General features: G+C 48.6%; 1 protein-coding gene across 3 annotated transcripts in view; it reads right to left on the reverse strand.

Annotated features, from left to right (window-relative positions):
* Window positions 1-24,053, reverse strand: part of STK32C (serine/threonine kinase 32C) — a 79,919-nt gene that overhangs the window by 14,514 nt on the left and 41,352 nt on the right. For all 3 annotated transcript variants that reach the window (XR_014618634.1, XM_084290619.1, XM_084290618.1), the window contains exons 2-3: window positions 23,861-23,916; window positions 241-392 (exon numbers count right to left, since the gene is read on the reverse strand). Coding sequence is in view for 2 of the 3 variants with exons in the window: in XM_084290619.1 (XP_084146745.1) it covers window positions 241-392; window positions 23,861-23,916 (208 nt within the window). In the remaining variant the exon portion in view is untranslated. The remainder of the gene's footprint in view (window positions 1-240; window positions 393-23,860; window positions 23,917-24,053) is intronic.

Below are 24,053 nucleotides of genomic sequence, written 5' to 3' on the forward strand. Positions count from 1 at the left end.
GGAGCGCCTCGCTGTGCCAGCACACCTTAGTCACACAGCACACAACACACTACGATATTTTAGTTAAACTGGTGAGTGGCCTCTCAGCAGGTACGTGATAGGAGTATTTGCAAGAGGGCTTGCTGAGAAAAAAAAACAAAACACAAAGGTTTTTGATGGCAAAAGATGGGCTGTCTTAAAATGTTCGAGGCCATGACATGCTGGCATGCCACCAGGAGGCAGAGGGTAGGAGAAGCTCACCAGAGGTTCACCAGGAACACGTGCTCAATCTCCTGCAGGATTTCCAGCTCCCTGAACACGTTGCGAACCTCGTCCCTTTCGATGCACTGCTGCTTGTTCATGTACTTCATGGCATACATCTTCTCAGTGTCTCTCTTCTGCACAATGCACACCTAAAGTACAGCAAAAGTGGAGAAAAAGATACAAGGTTTAGCAAAACGTTCTGTATCCTCACTGCAGCTTTACTTAGCTGCACAAACAGGTTTCAGAGCCATCTCCTGAGCAATGACAGAGCTCCCCACAAACCCAGCACTGGGCAGGGCGCCGGCTGCGCACGGTTCTGCCTCTCCAGGCACCCCCACAGGGCTGGGGGCTCAGCTGGATTCCCCTGCTGCTATTTCCTTTGGTGCTGCTCCCCGAGGCTCCTCTGACTCCCGACAACACTCCAATTATCAAGGTAACTATTTTTAAATGAATTAATGAACATTATGCACGTGGTGTAATTACATCTGTCCTCTTTTAATTATCAGACGACATGCTTATTATTACAATGTGCTGAACGTATTTTCTTTGGAAAAATAAAATAAAATCTGGCAGTTTGCTCCTACAGCCTTCATGTGGACCACCACGGCGAGGCCAACCCCAAGGTGACTTCTCCCCCCCCGTCCGAGCCGTGGCACCTGCACCACGCGGGGCTGGGACAGGCGGGGGCTGCTCTGGCTGGCAGCAAGCACCACGCGGGGCCCTCAGCCTCTGAACTGCTGCTCCTCGGAAAGGCTCCCATTAATAACTGTTTGCAGGTGCTAATGGCACATAATATAATATCATCAAGGACACGTTACAGCAAGAAGGTGACACAATAATGGGTGGTTATCAGTAGCCTGATGAAAACACCCCAATTAGCGACACGCACTCCAATTACGGGATTATTTTGCAGTTGTCACTGCGATTACTGTACGAGCAGAGGTACGGATTTTATAACTCCGTGCACACCTCAGACCCCGTGCTAAAGGCTTCCTGGCTGCCATCTCCCGAGTGATTTGAGCTGCACAAACCAGGTCCGGGCCACCAGGACCCCCAGCCCGGGGACAGAGCGTGGCCACGTGCCCGGTCCTGCAGCAAGCAGGGCATGTTGGCCTCGGCTCCAGGGCAAGGGGCCCATGGCCGCAGCTGCGGGGAGGGCAGCCCCAGCCCCGGCCACTCTCTGCATGGCTCAGCAGAACAAGTGAGGGCTCTGGAGCCCCGTCCCTGCCACCAGCACTGCCCAGGGGTGCCAAAGCTGCTCACCTGCAGCTTCTGCTGGGAGTGGTGATAAAAAAACATCAACTGAAGCCCTGCTTACTGCAGGTCAAATGGCAATGAACTACCTAGCGCAAGGCAAAGCACCCGCGGGATCTGACTTCTGCTTAAAGCAGACTAAGCTGGCTGTATGTTTAATTAGCCAAGCAAAAGTAACTCTTTTTTAATTTCTTTGAACCGAAAGACCTAACAACAGTTCTTTAAATCATGGACTCTGCTTCTCTAAAAACAGCCTTTCACTAACAGCTTTCCAGACACTGAACAACATCCTCTTCTGATTTCTCTTTGTGTTTCTAAATTTCTAAATCTTTCTTTTGTTTGTTTTGGTTTAGATTTTGACTTTCAGTATTTTCACATGCATTGCTTTTCACATTCCTGTCATTTGCTTTTTGTTTCTCTGCAGGGAAAAGGGACACCCAGTAGAATAAATGAGAAAGTGATGGAAGATTCCTGTACTCTGCAATCATCCCGAGTTGTTTTCTGAAATGGAACAGCATCACCTCAATACCAAGTAATTCCAGCTTCAAGTGCTCTAGAAACTTTTATTCTCTATTTCCTGGAAGAAAGAAAAAAAAAAAAAAAAAGAAAGGAAAAAGAAAAAGAAAAACACAAGACTTGGGAGTCAATAGGAACATTCTGCTAATGGCCAAGCCCCACGCTGTGCCGGCTGGGGGCAGCCCCACGGGGGCAGAGGGAGGTGCTGGTGCCAGAGCGGTGCCGGCGAGGCCCCAGGCACAAAGCAAGGGGCGCCAGGACAAGTCTCCAGTGCCCCGGGCACTCCTCCAGGGCTCGGGCATGCTGTGTGCCCTGCAGTCACCCCTACAGCCCTTAATGGCTAAGGATGTTAATGCAGTTCTTGGCAGGGCCTAGCGCTGGTCTACAACGTGAGGAGCAGCGTCGGTCCTGCCCTCGCCTGGCACGGATGTTTCGGTCCTCCGTGGCAGCAGGAATCCTCCCTGAAATGTCTGTGCCTACAGAAACGTGTCCCATGCACAGACACACAGTGCCCATCACGCACCTCTGTCTGCTCCTCTGCTCGTGCATCTGCTCCCGAGGAAGCAAGAAACGTCTACTTGGCAAGGAGTCTAAGTGGCTTTTTCTATTAGTCTCGATCCATTTTTCAAGTAGATCTACAAAGTGAAGAGACACAAGAAAGCAAAAGAAAAGCCTACTTTGTCCTCTTCCTGCATAACGTGGTCCCTCGCTGCACAAAGGAAAATTTCGGTGCTTAAATGCAGCCATTAGAAGAAATTGTATGTGATGCTGCCAGATTTGCAAGGCAGAAGGCAGGCATCAGCTGGTAGGATATTGCTCAAGACATGGCACATAAAAGATTTAATAGAGTCCCAGATACCCTGAGCATTCAGCTGCTGCCAAATGGTTTGTATACAGCTGCCTTTGCTTTTATTGCATTAAAGGCACAAAGGGTTTGGGACTTGCATTTACTATTCAGGACATGAGATGTGCATTTAACATCTCCCATTTCGATCCCACTTTATGGGGCCCCAGACAATGGCAACGCCTGTATTGTCATCATAGCTGGCGGCTTGTTTTCATCTGAATCTGGGGCAATCGTGGTCTTTGCACAACAGCCCGATCTATTGCATTAATTTAGAGGAGACTAACAAGGATCACTGACCTAGATGATGCCCCCAAAAGGAGTAATGGGAGGGGAAGATGGACTCTTGGCTTTGCAATACCCATCTTCTTTATGTAGGTGTTACAGTTAAAGCACACAGCACACGAGTGTGTCTACACGTGCAGGTATGTGTAAAGGCATCAGAGTCCTTTGGGTCTTCCCAAAACAAGGCCAAGTGACAGTGGGGCAGAGCCACAAGCACAGCCCAGCATGTTGTGAGCAGTTTCCCAGTACGTTCCCAAACTCCTTTATGCAACCAGCCGAGGAGGCCGCACTGCACATGCATGGAGCACCTCACAAACACCTTCTACAAGACAGATGTGTTTAAAAGAAACCTTGAACACGCAGAGGGACTGAGACAGCAGCAGGACGCGGCTCCCACTGTGAGGGACCACCTGCAGCTCTGCTGACTCGGCTGCTAACGCCACCTCTGCGGCCATGGCGCGGCACCCGTGTGTGCCGCACACGAAGCATTGTGCAGGACCACGCGGCATGCAGGTGAGCTGCTCCTTCACAACACTCTCTGTCGACAGAGCTGCCCTTGCACCTCGTGCTTCCAGCGTGTTCTCAGCAGCCGGAGCAGCCAAGGATCCAGCCCCAGCCCGCCTGACCCCATTTCCCACCCAGGAGCCTCCCGTTCAGACATCTTAGGGCAAAGCCTTGGGATGAGCCCTGCTCTGCAGAATCACAGCACTCTTTGTCACTCAGTGGATTAAGCAGCAACAGCAGAAACAAAGTCCATAAACTGCCAGGAATGATCTGGCTTCTTATTCCTCCGCATCACTCGCTGAGCTACTGCTTTGAAGAGTTCCTTCTGTTCTCCACCCAACCATGCTGTAGCTTGGAGTGGAATTAGAGAGCAGAGATTTGGTTGTCACCTTTTTTTGTTGTCCAGGAGACAGGAAGACATTTTTTCACTGGAAATTTTTTTGCTGTTGTTCTTGTTATTTTAGGATATTTTCCCTGATCCTCCAGATTTTTGCTGCTCTGTACATTTTTCAGTCCAACTTCTTTGCTATCTTTTAGGCAGGCAGGCTTTGCCTCTTCTTTAGAAATTCAATAACTTTTTTCCTGCTGATTCTGAATGAATCCAATGGGCTGAAATCCCCACTCAGATGAAAGGTCATCTAATCATTTAATAGCATGTCCTGACTTATCTCAGGCTAATTATAATGGAACAGCACAATTTGTCTGTGGGCTCAAACAAAAGCAAGTACTTTGCATTCTGGGCAGTATCTGTGAAGCTGATAAATACTTGAGATTGCTTGATCTCAGCTACCCAAAGATTATTTTTCCTTCTACTGAGGCAGACGTCATCTTAAATTAAGGCACTCACGATCCCACCCTCTGCAGGACATTACTGTCACATCTGATGCAAATGCACCCAGATGGGTTCAAGAATCTTCCTCTTGCTTTGGGAATGTGAGCAGTAGGTTTTCCAGAACCTCTTAATGGCTTCTGCCTTTGAAAGACCAGGAAATGCACCGTAATCCTTCCACACACAGAAACGCTATTGACTCCGGCTGATAGCCATCAAGTAGCTTCAGCGTACAAACCTGGATTTCGCTTATTTTGTTTTTAGAGCAGAGTCAATGCTTTGCATTAGCGAGTACTACACACTAACATCAGTCACCTTAATCCTACATGAAGGTGAGCCCCAGGAGAACACTGCTCCAGCTTGCCGAAGAGCTGATTTGGAGTGGTTACACTTGATCCAAACGCACTGACTCACACTCCAGTTCCTGCTGACTGCCTCTGGGTATTTGTGCCTGGGGTCCTGGACACGCGAAGCGTACCAAACTCCCATCACATATTCAGATGGTTAAATAAAAATCCGCGTATTTCCCACCGTGCAGAGATGAGAAGCACTGCAGCTACAAGCGGCCATCCCGGCACCGGCTGTTCATCGCAGCTGACGCATCCATGGCACCCGCAGGGCTTAGCTGACCCCAGCAGCACCCCCCAGGCATTAATCACCCAGAGCAGCAGCTTTCAGCTCCCAGACATGCGCCAGCTCCAATGAAGTCATCAGCAATCGACATGAGCAAAAGCACCGCCAGAATATGCCCTAAACTTTTACCCAACAAAGAAAATACCAGTCGGCCCTGGCAGCAAACACCTTCTGCATCAACAGCTCAGGCACCAGGCACTGCCTCCACGTGAGCACGCCCGTGCCCCAGGCAGGACGTACCCAGGCTGCAGCCCTTCCCTTCAGGCTGGGCACGGAGCAGCATCCACCACGCCTGCTTGGCAGTGATGTGCCCGCTCTGTTCCTCTGCCCCCCAGCCTCAGCAAGCTGCAGCACCTCCCCAAAAACGTTTGCTGCCGCTCCCCTTCCCATGCCTCGGGGCTGCGGATGCCCTCACGCCCTGACTGCAGGCAGCGATGTCTGACAATTATATTTTTATATATATATAAATATATTAAAATATTATATTTTGCCAATTATATATATATATATATATATATATATATAAAGTTGATTTTCATCTACCAGGAAAGTAACAAAAAGGATCAAGTTATTCTGAACAGGAACCAAGGATGTTTGACGTGGCCACAGTGTCACGGTTGCACAGTAGGCAGCATCAGCTACCCTGTTATTTAAAACCAATCTTCATATCCATTTTGTACTATGGTTGCACTGATGGTAATTGAAATACAGCCTTTGCCTGTTAATTAACATCTGTGTAACATTTGTAATTAAAAAGATAATATTAATTTGTTCTACAGTTCTAATAAGCATTAAGGATGAAACCATACAATCAAATTTTTTTTAGCCATAGCCAAGATAACGAAGCTTAAAGCTGTCTCCTAGGTGTACTTGCAGTGATATAATTAAAATGTCAAGGATCCATTAGGCACACGACCACGGTGAGCAGCTGGATGGAGCTCTGCTGGAGGCACCTACCCGCCTAACAGGCAGGTCCTGACTTCTGTGTCCGGCCGGGAGGGACCCCGGGGCCGCGTCACCCCTGCGGCACTGCACCAGCCCGAGCCCTGGTGCCGTGGACATGCAGGGGTGGACACGCAGGGGTGGACACCCTGCTGGGGCTGGGACTGCGGCCCCACGTCCCCAGGCTTGAGCGAGAAGCTTGAGAAGCAAAAAAGCAGCACTGAGTTACAGGTTGCATCAGGTGTGAAACACCAGCAGCACCTGACAAAGATCAACTCAAATTTATCAAATCAGATTCAGCCCATCTCGAGTGTCCTGGAGAAGGCCCCGTTTGTGCTGGCTCTGACAAAAGCAGCCCTCTGGCAGCTGGGTCCTGAGCAGGGGTTGTGTCCTCCCCGCGCCCCGACACACACAGGAGGCAGGAAGGGCAGAGGTGCTCGGGCACAGCCTGGAGAGCAGCTACGGGGAGCACGAAGCCTGCAAGCTGGGCTGGGAACAAAAGGGGAACTGAGGGTTCCCTGAGACACAGCAGTAACACCGACAGGTCCCAGAGGACAGGACGTGGGCTGCAGAGAGCAGGAACCTGCAGCAGGAGCTAGCCCTGAAGCGGTGCCCAGCACCATGAGGACGCTGACCCCACTCTCAGAGGGGACCCATTGCCATCATACTGTCTGATCCCGAGTAAAAACATACTTTAAAACAACCAACAGCCTTCACTGCTTTGATTATGCAGCTTATTTAACCAGAACTTTGTTCTGGGAACAGCTTTGACAATGGTGTCTCTGGCAGTGTTTTCCCCCGCTATTATCTCTGGCACACAAAGCCCCGTTCAAAGAATGGGCCACCTGCAGCCCTGCTCCCGGCGATCTGCACAGCAATGTCCTGCACCACGAGGCGCAGTGACGGGCCTGCAGGCTCCGAGCACGGCGCTTCCCAGCCCGGCCTCGGCCGTGCCTCTGCAGGGGACCAGGCCAAGGGCCCTGCCGGGGCCGGGCCTGCCCATTGCAGCAGCGCTGCCTTTGGGTGCTCACCTCTGCGGTTCTGCTCCTCAGAACAACGCACACCTCCAGGTGTGATGCTGAAATTGCTGCTCCTCTGGTCATAACGGGCCCGGGTGCGATGCTGGTGCTCACAGCCAGGGACACAAACAGCACCAGTAGGTGCTCCTACTGCACGCTGTTCTTTTTGGGAAGTACCTCCACATTTTTAGGCTCCCGAAAAGGGCACAGCAGCTGGCACAGCAGCTCTGTGTGGCCTTCATGGGAGAGGTCTGTGCTGTGTGCATCCGCTGGGCTGCACCCAGACGCAGGCATCTGGCCTCCACAGCAAGCTGGTACCATAAGCAGCTTTTCAGCAATTATCAATTTCAGCCAGTTGGGACCACGTTATAGCTACGTCTCAAAGAATAACAGCAAATATATTAATAACACAGTTCCCTCTTCAGATGCAAAGGTCAAAATCAGAACCCATTTACTCAGGTATAAAGGAAATTAAAAGGTATTAAGTTACAGTGAATGGAAAAAGCCTACAATCCTCAGGAGACATGCTCTAAGTACAAAGTTAGCAGCTCGACGCATCTGCTTTCACATCCTTACCTTGAGACTTGATTTTGTTTTCTATTCTGAACACCTCCCCATCTTTTGCACCTTAAGGTATTTTTCATGCAGTCTTACCGTTTTACTTTTTCCCTGCTGAAAGTTATGCTTTATCACAAGATTGATGAAGGACTGGTCTGTGAGAACACCATAAATCATTAAAACCTCTTTAATTCAGCGTGGATGTTTGCTACAGCCAAGTGGTAACAGTAGCTGATAAAACTTTTATTCACAGCAAGCCTGCTGGTGTTTTCAGGCCATGTCAACACTTCCATTAAAAATCCTTTTCTCAGTTGCGTCTGGTAGAGATGAAAACCTCTTCCGAGCTAAAATAAAAATTGTTGTTTGAGATAGCATCTCAGTGTGTCACACCTCAGTAACTTTAGCTGTCTGGTCTTAAGATCGTGTTCATGCTCTTGTGTAGATCTGCAGAACTGTGAGTGCCACAGACCAGGCTGATTTGTATCGTGCTCACTCCTCTGGGAGGAAAACACATAGAATAGGGGCAGTTGGGAGCATGCTCAAACACATGCAAAGCTGCCATTGCAGGGTTTTTTTTTCTTTGATTTTTTTTTTCAAAATGAACCTTGTTTCTTATTTTTATTTCTTATTTCTATTTCTGTCTTGCTGTTAACATAAACAGCATCTCAATGTTAACACAACCAACCCACAGAAAACACCCCAGGAAAAACTCGTTACTGGTTCCTGTATCTAGCAAGGTGGGAGCTGAGCTCTTCTATCTGGTGTCTATCTTGAATTTTTTTCCAACTTTCCTGAAAGAATTCCTGAGGAGACAATGCGGAATGTTATCCACAAGCTCTGAATCCTGTGATTTAAAGGAATTTTACATGGTTCAGATTAAACACTTCCTTTTCATGTCACGCTGAGAAATAACATCCAGCCAGACATTAAGCAGATGTTTCTGCAATCGAGTTTTGGGTATGGGTGATTATTTGACTTGCAGCTCCAAAAAATACGTAGACTTCTATACCTCATCAGAGACATTAATCCAAATAAACAAGGAAAAGCCAAGGATGTGACAGCATATAAACCGAAGAAACAAATAGGAAGAGAAGCACTGCCTTTGAGTTTTGTTTGCCTTTTCCCCCACCCTCTCCCCTCGCGCACACCAGCTACGTGGTTCCATTGCTTGACAGAAATCATCGGCAGCTACCTCAACACCCGATGTCTTTACTGAATGCTGCAGCACAGAAGCATGCAGACTGCTCCTTTGGGCACAGCCTCGATGCGTGCCCTCCATGCAGCATGGCCGGACTTGCTGACCCTGGGGACAGATGAGAGCGGGTACCTGAGAGCCTGAAAGCAGACAGCTTCTGCTTCCCCACGGCTGCGAGCACAAGCAGGGAGATGTGTTTTGGAGCTTCCACGAAAGCCCGACAGGCACCTGCTTTTTTGAACAGCTTTAATCATGCCTGTCTCTCTGCTAGGATTTTCTGGTTTAATATTCGAAGAACAGCAGTGAGAAGTCCCACCAACCTGCAGACCCCCCGAGCACACTGTGACCCGTCTTCTTTCTGCCTTCTGGGTGCGCCCACCCCGGGCCCACTGCTTCCTCCACACCAGCAGCAATCCCTGCACTCTGTGAGCATCTGGACCCCAGCACACAACTCCGGTTAACAAGTCTTTTCTGAATAAAATGTGAAAAACACATCTTCCTGAGGCTGACAAACAGCTTGAGTTAAGCCTTGTACTTGGAGTCATCTTTCATTACAGCCAAAATTAGATTCTGTGATGTTTTATACGCCGGTCAAAGAGGTAGACAAGACGTTTTTTTTAGTTACATATTTGATAAAACCTGGGAGCAGACAGAAATCTAATTATTTCCAATGAAGAATGGAGGGCTTTATTTAATCTCTGGACATAAATTAATGTTGTAGCTATTCCTGATCCCAAGGCCAAAACAATCCCTGTGCTATTTGGAAAAACCTCATCGCTCATCCTGAGAAGATGCTGCCAGGCGATGGCACCGAGAGCAGCGTGCCCTAACAGCCAGGGCGCTGTGCTGCCGCCGCAGCGTGCCTCGCAGGCACAAGTGTCTCCACTGCTGAAGTAAATAAATGCAGGTGTAACTTGGCAGCCAAGGAAGGAGGCAGTACTCGTGTTCCACCATGCAAAACTTTCTGGAGGCATTTAATGAAACTTGCAGCCAGATGCTCCATGCTCCACTGGCAGGAGCTTGCTTCATTGCACTGATGTGTTTATCACCAAATTCTCACAAAGAGATCTGCCCTGGTAGACACCTCATCTAGCGCCGGTCCCCTGTACCAAAAGACCTTGTTTGTCAGCAGCAGGCACAAGGGACTGCGAAGTAACCATGAGAGCTATCAGAGTGCAGATGCTGGTACCTAAGATGCCAGCAGATTGTGAAGTGATTCCCAGCAGAAGGTGAGCAAAGCTCACTTCAGTTCATTAAGAACAGCTCATGTGCCAAAGCTATCGGAAAACCTCTCAGGATTGACACTGGGTGTTGGGTCTGCCAACTGGCAGCCAGCAACCAGAGTAAGTGTAAGCAATTGCTTACTATTTGCTGTCACTATGTGACAGCAAATGCCCCCATGCACACACTGTGCACGCTGCACTGAGCATTAATTACCCCATCAGCTCCAGGTTCGAAGCCTGTAACTTGGCGGGATGGAAGTTTGGCCAGGTTATAGCTCCATCTGTTCAGATTTCCTTTTTAATACTGCATTAAAATCCCCACTACCTTTCCCTTGGGAAAAAGGACAGCTCAAACCTAGACCTTGCAGGACGTGATCAAACACAGCTTTACTCTCCCTTTGTCCAACACTCAACACGAAGCCTTCGGAGTGCCACCCTCGGAGAACATGCCATGACCTATCGTAGTACAAGCAGCAAAGTACCAGTGAGAAAACCCCATCTCAGAAGGGAGAGCATTAATGATGACCTGTGGTTAAGGCCATTGTCAACCCTTCTTTAGAAAAAAACAAGCAAGTGCATGTGATGGCAGCTCCTCGAGGAGATGTCTCCTCCAGCCCCAGCACCCACCTCTGCCCGTGCAGAAACTCCACACACAAAACGAGTCCCTTGCTCATGTTGAATCCATTGCAATCCCTTCCAGCCACCAGGTCCTGTCCCAGCAGACTGGGGCGAGCCGTGTGTCCTGCGGGAGGAGGCTGCAGGGGCACGGGGACCACCAACAGCCCAGGGGCTGCCTCCAGCCTGGATGGGGAACGTGTTCCTAGGAAGCCAGGGCTCTACCTCACATGCCTGTCTGCCCAACCTACCAAACGCCACTAAACACTATCGTATTACCAAAATGCAGAAATATGCTTTGAGCACTCAACAGCGCAGAAGAGGATCTTCCTACTGCAGCTCTCCCATTAGGCACTGCGGAGCTTTTATGCTTCCACTAATTAATCCTGCTGAGTTATTCACCGTCCCTCAAGCGGCCCATCACCACAAACATCCCCACGCACAGCAGGCAGCAGTTACTCAGCTGAGTAATCGCTGCGACTTCAGCCAAGCACCCCAAGAGCCAGCAGCTACCGCGGGCAGCCCCGCGCAGGGGGAGCGGCGGCGCAGCAGGCGGTGCTCGCCGGGTTGGTGGCAGGGGGCACGGCAAGGGGCACAGCAGTGACTGAGCTCATCGCCCCTCAGCTTTGCTATCCACATTTTATAAAGGAACGTGTCTAGAGCCTTTCAGCAGACTCATCTGGCACCGCAGTTGATATTTCCGTAATACTCTACTTTTTCCAAATGACCATGGAAAATGATGTTTTTTTCCATACACTTGCCAACGCATGTGAATAAACCCTAATCTGTCACTTATCTGACAACGCCTCATACATAAATTATTTGCTCTCCTACCTCACTGCCTGTGTGACATCAGGTCATTTCTGAAGTCATTCAGTCCATCTTTCTTTGGCACTGAAGACTGCTCTTACTAATACCAGTCTAAGGCGTTCCTAAAGTGCTGCTACAAATGATAATCTTTCTTCACTATTTTTTTCAGTGAGTTGACCTGTCTTACATCTATAGTACTTACTGCCCAATATGCACTTAAAGTTATCAACTGTGAGATGCTTCCTCTAACCAAAATACCCTCTGACACAAAAGGTTGCCAAATGAGGCATTTCACAACTATAAAAAGATAGAATTTGCAATGTAAAGATTAAAATAATTTCCCATGTTTGTGCAGAACACCTTGAAATCAGTGGCTCCTTGTGGTTTTGTAGCTCTCCTCATCCAGTGCACCAACTGATTGCGTGATGGTGCCGTTATCTAACAGCTCCACTGCGCTGCTGCTGCCCTGAGCTCCTGCCTCACTACTGCCTGCTAACGTAGTCCATTTTCAACCTGTATACTGAATTCTTTGTAAAAAAGGGGTCAGCAGTTGTCTTAATTTACTTTTTTTCTTCTTATATCAACATAATGTCATATGTAATTTTTATATTCATTATACTGTAATGTTTTATTACAGTGTACTTTTTAATCAAGCACAGCTGCACATAGGGAGGCAGCCTACAGCTCTGACCCCCTGCTTTATATAAACCAAGTTGGTGTACATACACATTACTAGCATGCTGGTTTATTGACAACCCTGACAACAGACCCTTCAGCAGTTCCAACACAAACCTGATATCCCAGGAAATGAGCACAGCATATTTATGTGAATTGGGGGTATAATTCAGCTGCTATGTTGCACGTAGGGTCTTGGACAATCTGAAGGTTGTGTGTGAAGTCTCTAATATCACTTCAGAGCTGATACGACAGGCTGACACTACTTGGGGAAAGAGAAAATCCTAGTCTGGTATCACAAGGACTGCATCTTAAGATAAATCCTTCCTTTCCCATTAGAGCTGCTATCTCTCTTTGAGGGACTGATCCATGTCGAAAACCCCCTCATGTTAATTAGGAGATAAGCGGAGAATTGGGAAGTAACCTTATTTCCAAGTGTATGCAAAATGACTAGAAGAGACTACACAATTTCCCAAAGCACTCAGCTTTTGGAAGAACACCTGAAGCATATTTATTTCAGACTGTACTCCCTGGAAGTGCTCCCCACCCCGGCCTCAGGAGTGCGTGCTCCAAGGACAGCAATGGGGTCACACTGGTCCTAGAGGAGGCACCGTGCACTGTCCCTACAGAGAGCTATCGAAGGAGAGGCTGTGCAGGCTGCACTGGGGCTGCTCACTGTTGTCACTGATGACCTTGATAATGGCACGCAAGCAGCTGGGAGAGTGGGAGCGCTGCACAGCAGGTAGGGATGTAGAACAGTCATGACCAACAGCAGGCAGGCACGGAGAAGTGGGATGAACCCCCGGGGATGGGGCTGGGTATGGCAACTGGGCAAGAACAATCAGACACATTGCCCAAATTAAATCAAGAGGAGTGTTTTGTGAAGAAAAACTGCTTGAAATGAGCTCATTGGCTTAAAAAGGGTTGGCTGAAGGAGGCAGAAAATCTCAAATACACCAAAGATGCTGCAAATCAGAAGAAAATAAATTATTCTTTATATCCAAGGTCAACAGCACAGGTAATAAATGGCAACACGGAAGCTTGAGGTTACTTACTGAGAGAAAGTTTCTAAGGCTAGGCACAGCAAGATACTGAAGCAGACTGCTGGGGGATCCTCAGCAGGAACGTACAGCTTCCAGCACCCCATGGCACTAGCAACAGTCTAGATAAATACCTGCTAAAATTGACACGGTGACCCTCCCTCGGCGTGGGAAAAGGCTTTCAGGTTTCTTGCAGCCCTGGTGTTACCCTCCTTCCATGGGAAACAAGGCACTTCCACCAAACTGCCTGTCCCGATTGCCCAGCGCCTTCCTTCTCCAGTAACTTTTGAAGTAGCCAACTTCAACCAAGACTGAAAGAAACTAAATGTCTTGGCAAAAATGGATTCCTTGCAGGTTGTGTAAAAAATCAGGCAAAGAGAACCCAAAACAATGCCTCCCCTGAGGAAAAAGCAAGCAAACTGCCACTGCTGCCTTGTATGTGACAGCCCCTGACTGCCACGTTAGCACCTGAACCATGCAGGACGGTCACATCGCACGCTGAGTTTTCCCAACAGCGTTATTAAGGGAAAGACAGAAGGAGGAAAGCAGCACTCAGGAACTCAAACCTAATGGAAATCACATTCTACTTCCGCTGTTTACAAAGCCTTTATTTTATGGCCGTTTTCTAAGCACCTCTTCACTACTGACAGGCTGAGCAGCCTGACCTTTCTGTTTTCCTGTCTGTTTCCCTGTCTGCCCAGTGCTGAAAGCCTGCTCAGAAAGATACAACAACAGAGCCAAATAAATAAATAAATAAATAAATAAATAAATAAATAAAAGCAGGTACCTAAATGACAGAACAGAATCCAGGAACACAGCTCAGGTTGAGAATTACTCATTTCTGTCTCTCCTTCCCCCAGATCCATCAGTCTTGAGGGGAGAATTAAATGCGAAATGGAGTACCATTGCACAACAGTTTGGACACATTAGGAATAAGGTTTTCCACTGCCGAAGAGCAGGGTGGTGCCCAGGATGCCAGGAGTGCTCCAGAACAGCTTTCCACATGCACAGCCAAGCCCCTCGCTTGTGCTACATGCAAGGGACCCAGCGAGCTCACCCCCGCAGCACCCGTCCCTGAACTGCGACAGAGCAAAGCTTTCCGTGCCTGGGCAAGCATCTGAGAAGTGCACTGCGCTTGGCTGAATTAATTCATTATCAGAAAGCATCCAAACACTGAGCTCCTGAGCACATGGGGAGAGCAGCACCCACCTGTTACTGGCAAAACATTACCCTTTGTGCAGCGCACGAGTTGCTGCTTTCCTGAAATGCTTCCTCATCAAGCAGGCATTCCGAGGGCACTTTTTTTTTTTTTTTTTTTTTTGGTAAGGAAACTTTCTCCAGGCACTGGGAGAATGAAAATCCTTTGGAAAATATCCAGTATGGTGCACTTTGACAATTCCAGGTATCCAAGGCCACATTTCCCAGGCATCAGATGTGACGGTGCCCACACACTGTGCAGGCGAACAAGCAGCAACGCTGCAGTGATGGGAAGGACTGGGTGGCACGCTCGGACACGAGGGGGTTGCTTTATATGAACCACTGCCTAAAGGGGAAAAGTGTGGCTGAAACACTCACCTGTATTTACACCAAAGCACACCAAGATCCCCGTTTGGTAAGGAATGTGGTCAGACATAACGGCTTGGAGCCCCATAAATAACCAGGGCCGAGGCTACCCAGCCAAGATTAATGTGGCGAATTGTAAATCTTCTATAATACAATTAGGTAGTGGGACTGTACGGCTCATCTGCTTCCCAGGGAATAAGAGGTATAAATAAAGACTGCCTGGAAAAACACCGACCATTTACACGAGTTGATCTGACGCCAGCACCATACCCTGCCACTTTTAAAGGACATGTGCAGACACAGGAGACCTGGCACATTACACAATTTAAAAAATAGCAGGTAGCTCAAATCTATCATTTTGGTGCTTCCTCCCGCTGGGGCCAATGACCCGCAGAAGGAAGGCAGCCTCTGACAAACATCATCGATGTTTATGATCAATAATAAATCACAATTACGGCTGTTGGCTTGTGGGCAGCTCCTGCACTCACCACTGTAAAGGCAGAAGAATGGAGCCGTACCCAGTGCAGCTTCTCTGGATTTATGTCCGTACAATTGCTGTGAGAAACAGATTTGCTTCTAAGCAGTGCACAGACACTTGCATAGGAAGTCAAGAATTTCAGACTTCTTTGAATGCTGATCCAGTCCACAAGAACAAATCCATCACGAGAAGACAAGGAGCACGGCTCATTCGACAAACATCGCTGAACTACGGTGCTGCCTAGAATAACAACGAGGGCACACCCCATAATCCTCTGGGTAAATCCAGAAAATATTTACTCTAATAAACTCATACAGAAGTGCTTAGGGAATATTTGCTGTATCATGCTAACACGTTCAAAATTTCATAAGAACAGAGGACATTGTTACTTATCATTTATGACATTAAGTGGTTCGTAATTGGATTGTCCAACCACTAGCACGAACAGAACACTCAAAACTCATAAACTGCAGCTTCTAAGGGCTTGCAGATGATTCGGACATCCAATTTAGCTTAACTGTTGCCAAATCCTGCATCTGATGCTGAAATATCCCATGCTCTTGGTTCAATTAACTAGCTTGTGGGGGCGTGCTGTATGATTGCTTGTCAGAACAAAGAAAAGATCCAAATGCTAGCCATATTTAAGCCACTGAGAGACTTATAATTAACATTAGCAAAGCAGGGCACATTTTTTTTATTTTAAAAACAAGACGTTTTAATGTTGGCCATGTTAGATCAGCAGTCTGCACGTTGGCTGAGCTGCTGGCACGGAGCTGTCAAAGGCACTGTCACAGATGAGGCACAGCCTCTTCGCAAAGACTACAGATGAACGCAGCCGAGCCGGAGTTTCTCTTACAAGCAATGCTGGAAGAACACGACCTCCAGCTTTTTCTCTTCTGCATCTGCTGCCATCACGCAGTGGGTGCAACAGCATCTCCTCCGCCCCTCAGAAGACCTACGGCTCTCTGTCTGCCCACCCCGTAATTAGGCTGGCCCTTCTGAACACAGGTATTAATGTTTCATTCAAAGACATCTGACATCCAGCAGACGTAAATCCACAGAAAGGTCTTTTTAATCCAAGTCTAGGAATGAGACTGCACTTGTGGCTTAGCTGGGGCAGGGGGCAGGAGATACTGTGAGAATTTAATATTGAGACCAGTCACGGGTAAGAGCAAGGCAGAATTCAAGCAGGAAACAGCTATTTATTTAGCCACACAACCATTCCCTGTATCGACAGGCAGATGCAGCCTCGTGGTTTGCCTCGGGACACTGCTCCTTCACCCGGGCCCAGGGGATCCATCCCCTGCAGCGCTTCTGGAGCGCGCTCCCGGCAGAGTCACCCCTGTGCCAGAGACACGGCCGAGGGCAGCTGCCGCAGGGCCCCCTCTGTGTCCGAACAACGAAAGCAGCCCTATCTTCAGACCCGGGGCACACAGCGTGGCTTTCATCTGGCAGGAGACCACAAACGAGAGCTCATGGTTCACCCAAGTCCGGGCAGAGATAATGATGTGAAAGAAGCCAGGCCAGGAATATGGCAGAATGATGTCCTAAAGGGTCCAGCCTGTGGTCCTAAACTGTCAGGGCGCTGGCTTGGACATGACGATGTCAACATGCAATTACAATAATCAAAGATTTATTTACCGTAGCCACAAGTAATTGGAAAAAAACACCTGTTTGCAAAAGGGCATGTGAGAACGTGCCAGATGTTCCCATCCACAAGGACCTCGCTGCTGCTCTCATTTGGGGCAGCTGGACACAACTGTGGGACTCTTGCATGGGATTTTGCAGAGGACAAGAGAAAATGCCCCTACGAAAGCCTGGCTTTGTGCCTCCGGCTCACAGGACTGAGCTGCACCCTCCTGGGAGCTGTTTCTTTTGCCTGCACTGTAGCGGCACTGCATCATTTTACTCTTTATAGCAAACAAGAACTTCACAGTCTGTACACAAACATGTCATGTGGAAGATGTATTATGGATTTGCTGTCTAGGCTTCCTCCCACTAACGACCTTTTGGAAACTGCCGTAGGAAAGCATTACATATGCCTGTCACTGCGTGACTTTAGGACTGAGCAGGCACCGAGGAAACGCGCAGGGCCTGGTGAAGCCTCGGCCCACCTCAAGCAGCGCCGGGCCCGTGCTGGGCCTCTCCATTTTACACCCCTCTCAGGGTGACAAGTTTCCTTTTCCTTTTCACTTAATGCTTGGCCTTTGGAAAACCGAAAGCTTTACATAAAATTACATACAATTAAAGGCATTTTATATTTCGTGTTTCCATTCCGTTTTGTGCAGTTGGTAGGTGGTAGGGGATAGAAAAGCACTGGAAAAAATACAACAAAACACAACTTATTTGGATGCCAGGGAAAGGCACTAGTTACATCCCCGGGGCCAACAAAATTAAAGAGCAGGAGGGAGGCAAGGATGACAGAGGTGCAAGACGGGATCATTCAGTACCCTTCTCCCTACCCTTTTCAATCACGTCCTACCATTATGACTGCTACTGACAGTTCATCACGCCGCCAATGTCCCACATACAAACAGTGCTGGTGTACTGACACCACGAGGTGTCTGCCCACAGCCCCAAGGTGTGACGGGGTGTCCGGGGACATCACCACCACCCCGCCAACCAGAGCCACTGTCCTTGCAGCCCAGGACGCAGGTTTTCCCACAGAGGAGCTCCGCTGCCAACTGCATTACAATGCAGGCTCACGCCGCAAGGGATTGAGTCTGCTGCCTTCACACGAGGCTTCATGAATTAAACATTTGTGTCTGGTTCGCTAAGAAGATGAGGATATGTGATTTTTTTCATATTTACTTCTACTGACTTTTAGAACTGTTGGCCAGTTTCAGCCAAATTTCACAGAAGGGTGGATGTCTAGAAGGCATAAAAGTTCCTCTCGGCTCTGTGAAAAACAATGAGACGACGCAAAAGACAGCCCCAGAAGGAGGGAAAGGCTCCATCGCTAATTAAACTCTGTGATTAAGCGCCAAGGAGTTTTCATCAGTTCATCATACCAAGTTCACTGGTCTGCTTTAATCCAGACAGGCTTTATTCCGGTAACACACACTAGATCCTATCCAGTGCTGGAGCACTTTGATGAGAAACGACAGGAGAAGGTGACATTTCAGGGCAGGGGTAAGCAGGCGCTGTCCCCAACAGCTCTGCCAGCCCAAGGTGGAGCACATCTGCCAAGTGCTGGGGAGTGAGCAGAGTGAAACATCCTATGGTTTATTTCGTAGTCAATAAAGGGGATAGGCTAGCTCACACCATAATCTTATTCTTGGTTGTATACATGACCTGTGGTGTGTTTCCCAGCTTTCACCAGAGCCCAAAGAACACCACCAAGGTGCTGTCTGTGCCTGCCCTTCATCACCTAGGAAGGGAAGCATAAGGAGGAAGGCATGTGAGCAGGAACGTGCACTTGTGAGTAAGTACAGTACAAACACTGCCCCAGGAAAGCCATCCTTATCCCATCAAGAGGCTTCATCAAAATACGCAGGGCACTTCCCCGAGACAAGATGGGAAGGACTGGTGGACAAACTGGAGTGCGCTCAGGGTTGGACGCTGTTCGAGAACAAACATCACCTCCAAACACCACCATTTAAACTGGCATCCCGTTTTCCTCCAGTCTTCCACCGAGCAGGAACCAGCAGGTTTCAGGGCTCAGGAGGACAGCGGCATCCAAGTGGCAAGCTGAGAAGCTGCACGAGGAAGGCGCAGAGCGGAGTGACTGTCCAGGAGCCAGCTCCCGGGAGCCCAGGCAGTACCGCGGCAGGCCGTGCCTCCGGGGCAGTGCGGGACGGAGGGCTGCAGCCGGCGGGATGCTGCCTGCAGGGGGGCACACGGGGTCCCAGCGGGTTTTGGGAGGCGGCTGTTTCCACCCTCTGCTCTCCAACGCTGCTTTGCCAGCCCACGGGCCCCCAGCTGCCGGCGGCAGCATCGGTCCCACCTCCGTCCCACCTGCACCCCACGCCAACGTGACTCATCCACCAGGAACGCCGGGGGCCGAAATAAACCCCAGGCAGTTTCAGATGCAAGGATTAATAAGGGCCCGGGTATATAATGATAACAACAGCGGGTAGCTTTTGCTGTAAATCACTATCTTAAAGAGGCCGATCTTCCAGAAACCCCAAACATGTCCTTGGTGCAGTGTGCACTACCATGTCCCAGACCTCGTTTCAGATGAAAATGTTCACAACCATATAGCAGAAAAAGCTGCCGAATAATTTCCCTCCTGCTGCTCCCACAACTTGAGACACGAATGGCAAGGTATTGCTGGAGCACATCGGACCAGTTCAGGACAGGCCCTGAACTGTGCCAGCTCCTCTGTGGCTGCGGAGACCCCCACACCGCCCCCAGCCCCTCGCCTGGCTGTCCCCAGCCGGCTGTGGCCAGGGCACCTCCTCCTGTGGTGCCCCCTGGGACGTGTCCCTCTGCTGGGAGGTGTGGGGCGAGCTGTGGGGCTGGCATCTGGAGCGACACGCGGCCTGAAAACACCCGCAGCACCAATGTAACCTCGGCCTCGCACCTGCTCCAGTACGGGATGAGAAATAAAAGGGAAAAAAAATATCCGTGGTGGTTTAATGTCAGAGGATTATGTTTCTAGCCTTTCTTTTAGGGGAAGAAAATCCAACGTTTATAAAACTGGGAAAAAAAGGAGAAAGGATAAAGCTTGTGTTGATATCAAAGAGACACTCGGTTGAGAAGAGACTTCAGGGGAATTTTATCTATCGTGTATCTACTGGATGGGCATCTATGACCTTTAGAAAATGGATTAAAGCTTTACAATACCCAGCTTCAGGCTGTCTGAATTATTAAAGCAACAAAGTCATGAAGTTAAAGCACTTTTGCAAAGCAAACAACGTTAAGAGCAAGCTTTGGCTGGAGAGGTCCCTCCCCGGAGCCGGCAGGAGCTGTGTGGGGCAGCCGAGCAGCCCGGCGGTGGGAACACCTCACCGCGTGGGGACGTGACTGTCTTCATCGGGCAAACCAGTGCCAGAATTTAACTGCCCATCTTTGCAGGTTACTTGTTTTCGTGAGCCTTCGTTAATATACTGACCAGGTCGAATGCACGTGGAAAGCAAAGCGAAGCCAGCCACGGGGCCAAACGCTGCAGCAGGAGGGGCAAGGGCCCCCAGGTGAGTGCCTGTGCCCACAGCCCGGGGGGTGACCCAGGAGTGGGGCTCACCGCCTGTGACAATGTGTGTTTGCTTCCCACTGCTCTTCCTGCCAGCCTGGATTCACCCTTATTTCCAACAGCAGACATAAACTCGAGCTGAGGAACTTCGGATATGCTTTTATTTCTTCACAGCAGTAAAGTGAAAATAATGAATTCCCCATAACCCCAGGTCTTCAATCCCTGGCAAAAATAAAAAAGGTGGTAGCTGATTAGGAGCGCGTATGGAAGCTCAGATAAAAGGAAAACCTCGGGGAGAACAACCTGCCTTTCTGCCTCCTGGCTCGAGCTGAAAAAGCCTGAACCCAGGAAAGGTCAGCTTTTAAAAGGGAGATGTCAAGATACCTACAAAGCAACTAATGCCTTCTGAGACTTCCATGTCTCACGCTGTCTCTCCTGAAGCCTACCACAACTCGGAGCAAGCTTCCCATCAGCAGAATGGATCAAAACTTGCATCAAATTCTGAAAGCCCTTTCCTGGCTGCTGGCTCCTCGGGTCACAGCCCAGTTAAAACTGGAGCAACTTCTGCTGCCTGAGAAACGTAACACTCCTATTAAAATACTATAAGCCAAATAATGCTATCTCTAATACATATGGGAATATTGTAAATTTGCTAATTTGAGTAAGGAACTGAGCGCAACCTTCATTTGATTAATAGTACCTCAAACACGGATAAACTTAATTTGAGCATAGAAAAATCAGTCAGTTTCTGCAGCCATCCCAGAGATGAAGTTCAGGGACACTCCAGTCTCTTCAAAGGCAATTTCTGGGTTCCCTTTTGCTTTGTTTTGTCCAGTGCCTGTACCAAGGACCATGCGGTCTGTTCTGAGAGGTGCACAAAATGAGAGTGGAAACAAAAACCTGGAAAAGCAAATGCACTGCCCAGAGCTACCCAGCAGCAGGGTGCTGACTAGGTCCCTTCACTACTAGATGACAAATTCCACAGGTCCCACATGAGCACATGGATGGTTCACGCTCTCAGTAGGACATTGGCTCCTAAAAACCTTCCTGGATGTGAGCACACAGTGCTTAAACCAACCAAAGCAACTAAATCACTCATACATGTATATTCCAAGTAACAGTTTTCAGGCAGGTAGTTCCACATTTTCCATAATTAAATTCAAGTTTTAAATGATTTTGTAAAAGCAAAAAGTTTTTCCCAATATCAAAGGAAATTTAGCATATTGACATAATTATCCAGAAGGATGACAGATGAATCATTTCAGCATTTTGTTGAAACTGTATATACAGCTCAGATGGCTGATAGACTGCTACACGCTAGACTTAGTCTTTCTTTAACCTAAACAGAACTGGAAGCAGCCATGAGGAGCAGCTCTCCAAAGCCCAAAAGGTCCTGCCCTGAGACAAGTATAATTTTTCTCCTTTTTTCATTGTGAGTAGAAGTAATTTTCCAGCACACAGTGCTGCTGCTCACCAGAATCAATCTCTTTTCTCTGGAAAGTTTACATCTGGAAGGATGAGTCTCCTCATATGACCTCAAAAAAACGTTAGCCGCTATTTTTTAGTAAGGTTTTGATTTAGGTTTTTGGTCTTTGACAATAAGCAGAAGTCATAAGACTCAGGTTTCCTGTTCTTGCCAGAAGCATCTGGACAGACTTCCCCCTGCTGTTTGCTGTACCTTTATATTGCTATGCTAAGGAAGGACCTGTGCTTGTATCTAATCATTCTTCATCATCTAACATAACCTCAGAAATCTGATGTAGCTCTGCCTTCAGCTTTTGCCTCTTCTTGCTAAAGAGACAGGAGTGCAGTTGTGGGTGACTGTTTCAAACCCACCCTCTCCCTGCCTTACGCTGCAGTTGGCATAACATTTCCATTAGCCCTCATCCCGTGGGAATTCACAATGAAGCCAGGCAGGGATCTGTGTGGGCAGGCTGCGCCCTGAGCGTGCCAGAGCGATGCAGTAGAAACCTCAGTTAACTCAGGCTGCAAGGAAACATCTTCACGAGCAAGTAGTGCTAACGGCGGGGCTACTACTGGCAGCGCCCATTCTCCCAGCCCTAAGAACTGGACTGCACCTCACCAAGACCATGGCTGGGAACGTACATCTGTTGTTTCTCAAGACATGCTACTGACACATCTAAAGTATTTTAAAATGCCAGCAATTGGTAAAAATTTAATCTCTTCTGGCAAAACAGGTCTCAGATATCCTGAGATGTTTCTGCTTTTGCAAAGTCTCCGGACATCTGGGGCAGGGGCTGGAGCTGCAAGGAATGCAGGGGGTGGTGCTGCATGCCCCCAGGCTGGGGGGAGCTGCCAGGAGCAGAGCGAGGGAGTGCAGCACAGCACAGCTCACCTCCTGCGCCGCGTCCAGCCTTCCTTACCCACACAGAGAGAGAGCTGCTGATCAAAGCAGGACGGGCAGAAACCAGCTGAGACAACCAGACCAGACAGAAATGAGAGGATACAGCTTTCTGCTGGCTGACCAACTCGTGGTCAGCTTATCTTAGCAGTGCAAGGAGACACGGAGGTGCCTGCACCATCCTCTAAACGAGTTAGTGCTACTTTACACGTTTAATATTCCACACATTTTGCCCAACCAAAGGTGCATTTCCCTGCCCCAACCTAACACAACCCTGGCACAAAACCCCATGCTATGGAACTGCATGAGAAGATTACAACAAACCAAACTCAGCAACTTCCATGAATCCTGACCAGGGCTACTGCTCCAGGGCTCCTGCCCATCGGATGCAGGTGTCTTGGCTAAACAGGAACACGGCTACCGCTGGGACAAGGTAAAACACAGCTGACAAAGTAACTGTGAAGCTGTAGGAATGCAGCGAAGTCTCATGTATGTACACACGCACACTGAGCTTTCGGCTCACAGTGCAAACAGAAGGTATAAAATGCTGTGAGACAGAGAGTCAGTGAAAAAGGGAATGAAGAAGGAATATAAACCAGCAAACCAAACAATTGGTCTTCAGAGCTATCCAGCTTTTTGATCATCATCCCCCACCTTCTCCCACATACTTGGCAAAAAAAAAAATATTAAAAATAATCAACAAAAACTCTTAGGCAGAACTCATTTCTGAGTGGGAAAACTGCCTGAGGCTTCGGAGAACCCTCCCGACCACACCGTGTCAGCCCCATCCATCTCCCAGAACAGCTTCCAGCCCCTTCCCGACCAACTGTCGCTGCTCGCTACCAACAAGCCCCCTCAGGAACAGAAAACATAATGAATACTTGCCACAAAATGATCACAATTGTGCTCGTAATCTAAAATACAGCTGTTTCACCAAGATGCCAAGAACTAAAGCAATGCCTTACGGCAATAAAGTATTCTCCCGAATGCATTCCTCCTGTGTTTACTTAGCAGCCATCATCCCACAATTAAAATAATTCATTTCAGCAACATTACTGTTTCAGTAAGCAGTAAGCACTTAACAGCAGACACCTGATAAAACGTACAGGAGAACTTGAGACGGAGCGAACAAGCCTACCTTGCCAAAGCTTCCCTTCCCGATCGCCCGGAGAATCTGGAAGTGGTCAAAGTTCACTACAAGACAAAGAAAAAACAATTTAAATTTGTAAAGGCTTTACTACAAAGATCGTGTATTTAAAAAGGCAAGGAGATATGCAAAGAGCAATGGCCAAGCTTTACTAGAGATCACCGCCTGCTGTGCAGATGCAGGA

Source organism: Netta rufina (assembly GCF_964035555.1).
Source record: "Netta rufina genome assembly, chromosome: 7".
Lineage (NCBI taxonomy): Eukaryota > Metazoa > Chordata > Aves > Anseriformes > Anatidae > Netta > Netta rufina.